At 47.2% G+C, this 8,915-nt stretch overlaps 1 protein-coding gene across 1 annotated transcript in view; it reads left to right on the top strand.

Annotated features, from left to right (window-relative positions):
• The window catches only part of RPS10 (ribosomal protein S10), a 7,080-nt gene extending 759 nt beyond the window's left edge, over positions 1–6,321 (top strand). Inside the window, exons 2-6 of the mRNA XM_019985502.2 lie at positions 443–592; positions 797–968; positions 2,948–3,025; positions 5,470–5,525; positions 6,228–6,321. Coding sequence (XP_019841061.2) covers positions 443–592; positions 797–968; positions 2,948–3,025; positions 5,470–5,525; positions 6,228–6,269 — 498 coding nt within the window. The 3' untranslated portion in view covers positions 6,270–6,321. The remainder of the gene's footprint in view (positions 1–442; positions 593–796; positions 969–2,947; positions 3,026–5,469; positions 5,526–6,227) is intronic.
• The last annotated feature ends 2,594 nt before the right edge of the window (positions 6,322–8,915 follow it).

Here is an 8,915-nt window from a genome sequence, read left to right as displayed (position 1 = left end):
TCAGCTGGCAAAGATTCTGCCTGCAATGCGGGAGACCACTCCAGTATTTGGCCTGGAGAATTCCATAGGCTCTCAAAGAGTCGGACAGGACTGAGTGACTTTCACTATAAGGGTCTGACCCCTGCCCCGTTTATACTTGCGTTGTGAGAGTGAAAATCAGGTGGGAATGTCCCCCTAGCCCCACCCTCGTTTTATCTTAAAGTGCAGACAACTTCTCCATGAATCCTGTTTTTCAGGGTGGAGGAGGGAACTAGTGACGGTTGGGCTTAAGTTTGTAGGGGTTTAAATTCCTGTTTCCTGCATGTTCTTCGGTATGTTTGAGACTTCTACCCGTTGGATAGTGACTCTTGTGTGTGGGTTCAGTCTTACGGGGTGATGAACTGGGTTATGGCTCTGGCCACAGTGCTCAGAAGTATTCTTGCTGATTTCTTCCTTCTTGCAGATGTTGATGCCTAAGAAGAACCGGATTGCCATTTATGAACTCCTTTTTAAGGAGGGGGTGATGGTGGCCAAGAAGGATGTCCACATGCCCAAGCACCCGGAGCTAGCAGACAAGAATGTGCCCAATCTTCACGTCATGAAAGCCATGCAGGTAGCTGGGGTGTGGGTGGAGGGGGGCTTTTCCACTGGTGTTCAAGGCGAGGTCAGGACTCCCAGTGCCGCCTGCTACCTTAAAGGGCTGTAAGGTAGATACACCGTGGAAGCTCGTCTGCTGTGCAGTTTAGCTTCCTGTTTGCACTGCCTTCCTAGCTTCAAGCCTCTAGTTCTGTTTTAACAGTGGTGTTCTGTCTTACAGTCTCTCAAGTCACGAGGCTACGTGAAGGAACAGTTTGCCTGGAGACATTTCTACTGGTACCTCACCAACGAGGGCATCCAGTATCTCCGTGATTACCTCCACCTGCCCCCTGAGATCGTGCCCGCCACCCTGCGCCGCAGCCGTCCTGAGACTGGCCGGCCAAGGCCCAAAGGTATAGTGCTCACGTGATGTCTGCAAGGGCATCCTCTGAAGATCTTTCGGGGGGAGAGGTGAAATGCTGGGGTTTTGTGTGGTCCAGGAGGTGGTCTTATTAATACATCACCATTGGAATCAACTTTTTTTTTTTTTTAAATACAGGAGAACAAAGTCATACTTGTTTAAGTTTAAATTCTTAAAGATGACCGTAGCAGGAAGACTGCTTTGAAATTTGGCACAAATCATGCCACTGTTTTCCGTGAGCATGGGTTGTCTTTTTCCCAGATAACTCTGGTCTTGTTAGCTTTTCCTCCAGGAATTAGTGTCATTCTTTGCTTTGTACACATAAGCACATCTCTTGCCTGGATAGAATTCAATTTCATCTTGAGCATGTACACTTTCAGTTTTCAGGCGAGCTGTGTGCTCCCTCTGGTTTTGTAGATGGCTGCTTCTAACCAGCAAAAATGGCCTTGGACCACAGACTTGTAGATGTATTTGTCATCTTAGAAGTCCCTGTTTGCAGCAGACCCCACTTGTTTGCTCTCGAGGTTTAGTTGCATGAATTCCACAGGATCCAGAATGGGTGAAAGAGTGGAATCAGCTTTTGGGGTACTCTGGCATGCAAGATCTAAGTCAAGTTCTAGAACCTTGAATGGAATTGAACACAGGTCTTCAGGCCATCCTAAGAAGTGGTATTAAACACAGGCCAGATACATGTGGTAGGGTGTTGAGAGTTCAAGTAAACCAAGGTGTTTATCCCTCAAGAGGTCCAGAGCAAAGCTGTTTACCACACGTGAAAAAAATGAAAAGAGTTTCTTGGCAATGGGAGGAAAATAATCAAAAGCCAAATAGGACAGAACAGATGTAGAGAGAGAGTGTGTGTATGTGTATATATACATATATATCTGTATGTATACACACACATGTATAAGTAACACTATGAAAGGATCCTGTTTGCAGGAAGTTACCTTCTCACTTGAGATCATTGCTGGCTCACAATTGGCATTTGTCAAGTTTATGGTTCCCTTATTTTCTTTAAAAAAAAAAAAAAACCCTGTACCAGAGGAGCCGTTTATGAGTTTGAGTAATGAAATGCAGAGATTACTAAAAACATGATCATCGGACTGCCTAGGTTCCCTGGAAAGATGTCATGGAGCTCAGGAATTTGTATTCTTTATGAAAACTCACGAGGGTGTTCTACTGGTTAGGTAGGATTACATATGTGTAGAGCAAAGGTTCTTCATTGGACCTTGGAATCACTCTTTTATTTAATCATATAAATGCTATAGATAATTTTGTGGAGTAACAAGGTAGAGAGAATGCTAGATTGACCTTCCAGTGTTAGAATGTTGTCGCTTTTTAAATCTGCCTTAATATGTATGTTTCACAGCCTAGTGAGGTATAAGGCAAAGCCTGAGCAGAATTAAAGGAATCTTGGTGGCTTTTATTTATATACTTACATTGGAGGTAAGGCTTGCCGCTTACGGTGACTCCTTTCCTGTTTGCACTAGAAGTTTTCTATTTCAGAGATGGGTCAAGTTCAAAATTTTGGCTATTCAAATGTTTGTAGAAATGACTGGGTTTCTTTATTTGCCAGATATTTGGAAAATCTATGTTGAGAAATAGAAGAAAGCAGACCTTTTGCAGGTGTGGTGGTGGTATAGTTGTTAAGTCGTGTCCAACTCTTGCAACCCCAATGGACTGGAGCCTGCCAGACTCCTGTCCATGGGATTCTCCAGGCAAGCATACTGGAGTGGGTTGCCATGTATAACATTTTAATAGGATGTGCATTCTCGTAGGTCTTTGAGGAGTCAGAATGTCACTGATGGCAAGTATCTAGCTGACAGTTCTGGGTGTAGGAGTTCTTGTCCCATTAACGCATCATAACCGAGTTTTTGCAAAGTGAAAGTGGAGAGCAGTTTTGAATTTTCCTGACCTGAAAGGAGCAGAGTTCCTGTGTTTCCCTGTGTTCATACTGTGGTTTAATCTGTGCAGGTCTGGAGGGAGAGCGACCTGCAAGACTCACTCGAGGGGAAGCCGACAGAGACACCTACAGACGAAGCGCCGTGCCCCGTGAGTATCCGCATGTGGATCTGGTGTTGGGGTGGAGTCTCAGGATTCTCCCCCGCCTGGGGCTCGGCCCTTGAAGATGCCAAGGTGACCAGTGAAGGTCCTTGGGTTCATCTCAGATCATTCCATCTGGAGTCCATTGTGCGTCTTGCCTTCTTCGGGGGTGGGGGTTAGGAGGGACGCTGTCTGAGCTGGGGACACAAAACACTTTAAAGACCTTTAACTGGAACAAAACTGAAAACTTTCAGGAGAGCAACATGCTTTTCTTTGTTTTGTGTTCCTGTGTGGTAAGTTACTTGAGGGCAGGGCCCAATCACGTTTGTTTCTTTTATTGCCAAAATAATGCAAACTTTTGTTTTTAAATAGCAGATATTCCCATTGATGGGAACCACAGATGTCTGTTCATACAATAGATACATTGAGTGCCTGTGGTTTATGCCAGACACGATTCTAGGAGCTAGGGGGTAGTAGTGTACATAAAAAGATGAGATGCTCTTCTCTCTTGAACTTGCATTTTGGTGTTAGGAGATGAATAAGCAAAAATAAGTGTATAATCATGTCCACGGTGGGTGCCACAGGGAAAAATTAAAGCAGGGGAGTAGGTATTGAAATTTCCAGTAGGATTTGCAGGAAAGGTCCTGTCAAAGTGAGATAGAAGCAAGCATCTGGGAGTAGTGAGGCTCCTGGGGGAAGGCGTCTGGCTTGTCCAAACAAGATGGCAGGAGTGTTAGATGAGGATGTCTTGTAGTTGTGGGCCATGGTAGGACTTGAGGTTTTACTCTGTAATAAGATGGGGAGGGATTCAGCTTGTTTTAAAGAGACTATCCTTATTGCAGAAGTAGTAATTTGTGATATAAAAGCAAGGTATAAAAGGGAATTTATACTTTTACTACTCCTGCCTGGTGGCTCAGATGGTAAAGAATCTGCCTGGAAGGCAGGAGACCTGGGGAAGATCCCCCGGAGAAGGAAATGGCAACCCACTCCAGTGTTCTGGCCTGGAGAATTCCAGGGACAGAGGAGCCTGGCAGGCTACATACAGTCCATGGGGTCACAGAGAGTCAGACACAACTGAATGACTTTCACTTCCCTGTTGTCTCCTACTTGTGGTACCTGATTCTTCAGATGTGAAATAATGATAGAAGTGAGCACTTGAACTAAATACTCCTAAGAAAGAATTCCTCCAGCAGACAGGCTCTTGGTTCAGAGAAAGTTGCTCTTTTTAGATGTCATGGTACACTGGAAATGGGTCAGAGGATGTGACAGTTGGTCCTGAAGTGGAGGGTGGGGAAGTGAGCATTTCAGGGGGAGATGGGCATGATCAGGTATGAAGATGGGAAGATACAGTGGCTCGCTGGTTGGGGGTTGCTGCTGAGTAGGCAGCAGCCTGTAGTGGGTGTGGTCTGACTTGGGCCAGAGGTAGGGTCGATTTGGATATGAATTACTGATTTAGCCCTGCCACTGCTATCACCCTGCCCCTCAAATGTGAATTGTACATTTTTATAGAAAGTTTAGTGTATATTAAATTTTTTTAAATTCCAGTATATTTTTAAATGTTACCTTAATTTTTAAAAAGTTACTTATATATGGTCATGCTGGGTCTTCACTGCTGGGTGGACTTTTCTCCAGCTGCAGCTACTCTAGTTGTGGTGCAGTAGCTTCTCGTTGTGGAACACGGTCTCTGGAGCACAGGCTTGGTAGCTGTGGCTCATGGGCTAAGTTGTTCCGAGGCATGTGGGATCTTCCCGGATTAGGGATTGAACCCAGGTGTCCTGCATTGGCAGGTGGATTCTCTACCACTGAGCCACCAGGGAAGCCCTAAACTGTTACTTTAATATGTGCGTTAGTGAGATACTTTGTGTTCTCTCGAGTCTTGAAGTCTCGTGGTATTTTGCACACGTCTCAGTTGGGACTGGTGGCTGCTATATAGAGCAGGGCGGAGTCTTGAAGTCTCGTGGTATTTTTGCACACATCTCAGTTGGGACTGGTGGCTGCTGTATAGAGCAAGGCGGTCCTGGATCTTTCATCTTGTTTGCCTCTTTCCCTTGGTGATAGTAGAGTTGCTTTTTGTTTCTGTGAACCCTTCACCTCTTAGTGCTCCCGTCACTGAGCTCCCTCTGTGAGCTGGGTGCTGGTCTGAAGCGTGGAAGTAACTCAGTGATAGGAAGTGCCATATAGAAAGGGCATATAGTCCCGACTTTGTGGTCAAGGCAGCCTTCCTGGAGGAGGCAATACTTCGGGCTGTGAGTTTAGAAACATGTCTTGCTCAGGAGAATGCGGGAGCAAAGGTGGCTCAGAAGATGTCTCCCCACTGCAGGGTGTAATTTGCTTGTACTTCATTCTTTGTTGACATGACTTTTCTTGCAAGATGAGCTTGGGTCACTTGTCCGCCTTTGTTCTATGGTAGATCAGACCATTTGATGCATCTAAATCTGTGTTTCTCATTTCAGCTGGTGCCGACAAGAAGGCCGAGGCCGGGGCTGGGTCAGCAACTGAATTCCAGTTTGTAAGTGTCCCCCTTTTGCTCTCAACCCTTTGGATCTGCTGCTTCAGGGATGTCCTAACCACACATTCCAAATAGGTTTTTACATTCAGGCACAGCCTGCAGTCTTCTGTAAAGAAAGAAATTACTGGAAATCTCACAAATCAACACTCCATGAGGCACAGTCATATTTTATAGTTCAGAAATGGTCAGCGTTACCCCCTGGGTTAGTTTCGTGAACTAAGCTGAGAACTGGACACTGGAGATTGAGCAGGCTCTAGACCCCAGTTCCCCATCTATAAAGTAGAGCTGGTGGTCGTACCTATTTCAAGCTAATTGTGAGAGTAGTTAATCCAAGTATAGTGTTCAGCCCTGGCATGGTGTATCACTGTCAGGACAGCTGCTGCCCCTGAGCAGCTCTTGACGGGACATGCTTGTTCTCTAGGTCTGCTTTGTGGGAAAGTGTATATGGTGACACAGGATCATGTCCTGTTGCTAGGTGCTTCCATGTGCCCCAGAATGGGGGTCCTCACTCCCAGTTTACAAAGGTGACCCCAGAGTCTGTAAGAGGCAGGCTGGATCCCCGAGCCCTTACATTTGGGAGCCTCTGCAGTGATGAGGAGGCCTGGTGCCCGGCACCACTGACACTGATGTTGGGAGCCTCTGCAGTGACGATGAGGCCCGGCGCCCGGCACACCACTGATGCTGATGTACCTTCTCTTGCAGAGAGGCGGATTTGGTCGTGGACGTGGTCAGCCACCTCAGTGAAGTTGAAAGGGATTGTTTTGTGTTGAATAAACCTGTAAACAGAAGAAAATAATCTTGTGTGCCCTGTTTTGTTTGCATTATCTAGCCTAAACAGGAATAGTTCAGGTTTAAGGGTTAGAGTGTAAGTGGGGCAGGACCAGATTGGTTTTGGGAATTGTCATTTTCCAGGGTGACATCACTCGTTGCTGTTCGAGCTGTAGTGCTTGGCTTTGACCCGGGCCCTCCCTGTTCCAGCACTTGCTCCCTGTAGAGCCCTGTCCAGTGTGGTCACCATTCTGGGAGGTTGTGGGAAGGTTGAGCGTCTTGACCAGACCGACAGTGTTGGCTCGGCTCTGTCTGGTAGGAAAGCTGCTGTTCATTTGGTGCTGGAATTACTAATCTTCAAAGCTCGGGGTTTATAAGAAACAGAAAAACACACGAAAATATCCCAAAGGGACTGCCCAGCCATCTGAAGGCCCCTTACCCCACCCTGGGATTTTTTATCTCTGCATAGTCAGAAAAATAATTGACAACTGGAGTTCTTGCTGTCCCAGGGCTCTGGCAAAACAGGAAATGCACTGTTTTCCTGAAGTTTGTTGGTGGTGACCCAGGATGACATGAGTGAATGGTGTTTATTCTTGGTGAGGCCAGATGTCACCTTTTCCCGTTCTGACCACACTGCCTGGCATGCAGGAAATTCATTCCCCCACCAGGGAATGAACCCGGGCCCAGGGCAATTGAAGTGCAGAGTCCTCTAACCAGAGTGCCATCTTGTAAGTACCCAGAGAGGATTGATGGGACAATTGCTGTGGTCCTGCACTACAAACACCATCTGCCTGGCACAGTGCCAGGGGGCAGGTGTTGAGGGCCCAGGGGCATGGGCTTGCAGGCAGGTTTGTTGGGTGAGATGCCAACTTCACTTTGCAGATCAAGTAAGGGCTGCTGATGGTTATAATCGGCACTTCCTGCACAGGGGTCAGCTTTTGAGGAGCAGCTCTGGGTCAGCCAGCAGGCCCACCAAGGTAAGGAAAGCCAGCAAGACTAGCTGAAGTGGCTTTTCAGGGGTATGGGAACGTGGGGATCATTGGTGGGGTTCTGCAGCTTTATATGGAGAGGGAGAGAGAGCCAGGTGAGACTGGTAGCAGTTTGCTGAGCTGCATCAGTGGTTTTGCGCTGGGCAACCACAAAGCCATGTCGGTTCACCTATTGGCTGAAGCTCCAATCCTTTGGCCCCCTGATGCCAAGAACTGACTCATTGGAAAAGGCCCTGATGCTGGGAAAGACTGAAGACAGGAGGAGAAGGGGACAACAGGATGAGATGGTTGGTTGGCATCACCGACCTGGTGGACAGGGAAGCCTGGCATGCTGCATTCCATGGGGTTGCAAAGAGCTGGACACAGCAACTGAACTGAACTAAAAGCTGAACCACCAATTTCAGTCTTGACAGGCTGTTGTAATTTAGACCACAGGGTGGCAGCCGACAGCAGCCCTGAGTTCACTCGGTCCTGGGAGGTGAACTTTGTATTGTGAACCACCAATGAGCAGAAACTTGCCTTGGCAGAGCGGCAGTGTTGGGAGAAGCTGTTTCAGAGCAGCCTGGGCTGCCTTGCCAAAGATTGCTTTTTATCCAATTTTTCTGCTGGCGCGAGCGATGTCAAGTGGTTGCCTGTGTTCACACGCCTTGTGATTGTTTAACCTGGATTCTGCTGTGAAATGTTAGCTCTCAGCTTTACTGTTTCCCGCCGAGGCCAGCAAGTGAGCAGATGGGTTTCCTCTATAGCCTTGGTGATTTTCTGGCCCTAAAATGTCACTTTCTCAGCTAGGACTCTTTGCCAACCCTTTCCCTCGTGATTTAAATTCATTCCAGAATGTGTTCTCCAAGATCACCCATGCACTCTGGGAAAACCCCAGGCATCTACAGGGTTATACAGATAAAAATCCACAGTTGGAGGTGTTCTTGCTGCCTGCCAGTCTCCCTCCTCTCTCCCCCTATGTTGGGAAATTAGGTGACCCCTGCCTATCAATAGTCACTGATAAGCTGCTTGGGGATCGATGCTGATAGATGCTCTCGGAAGGCTTGAAATTTTCCTTTAAGGACCTCACTGTTCAGTTAGGAAAGCAAAACCAAAGCTCTACATTGAGACCATAATACCAAGTACTGTATAGGTGGCAAATTGTTAGTCCAGACAAAGGAAATGGTGAGTGACAAAGGCAGTGGTGAGTGAGTGAAGGCTAAAGTGACCCAGAGGTCATGTGTCCGGTGGGGGGCTGGTGGTGAGACCAATCAGGACTGGAGAACAAAGATGTAAGGTGGTGCCAGGTTATGAAACTCGTCAAAATTTAAGGTTTTGGAGACTTCCCTGGTGGTCCAGTGGTTAAACCTCAGTGCTCCCAATGCAGGGGGCTCAGGTTCAATTACTGGTCAGGGGACTTGATCCCACATGCCACAACTAAATAATAAAAATTAAGATTTTTAAAAAATAAGTTTGGGAAAAACAAATATTTGCTATTACAAGTGCCTGAGAAGGTCACTTGAGGTGGATGGAGTACAAGGGGCGCAGGCCCCCCAGGCACATCCATCACTGGGTGGAAGCTTTGGAGAAGACTGAGCCTTTCTTCCAGGGTTGGTTTTGAGGCCCATGAAAGCCTGGCACCTGCCCACCAGCC

This window comes from Bos indicus, chromosome 23, assembly GCF_029378745.1.
Source record: "Bos indicus isolate NIAB-ARS_2022 breed Sahiwal x Tharparkar chromosome 23, NIAB-ARS_B.indTharparkar_mat_pri_1.0, whole genome shotgun sequence".
NCBI lineage: Eukaryota > Metazoa > Chordata > Mammalia > Artiodactyla > Bovidae > Bos > Bos indicus.
Note: the sequence above shows the minus strand (reverse complement) of the source record. Positions and strands in the feature narration are given on the sequence as shown.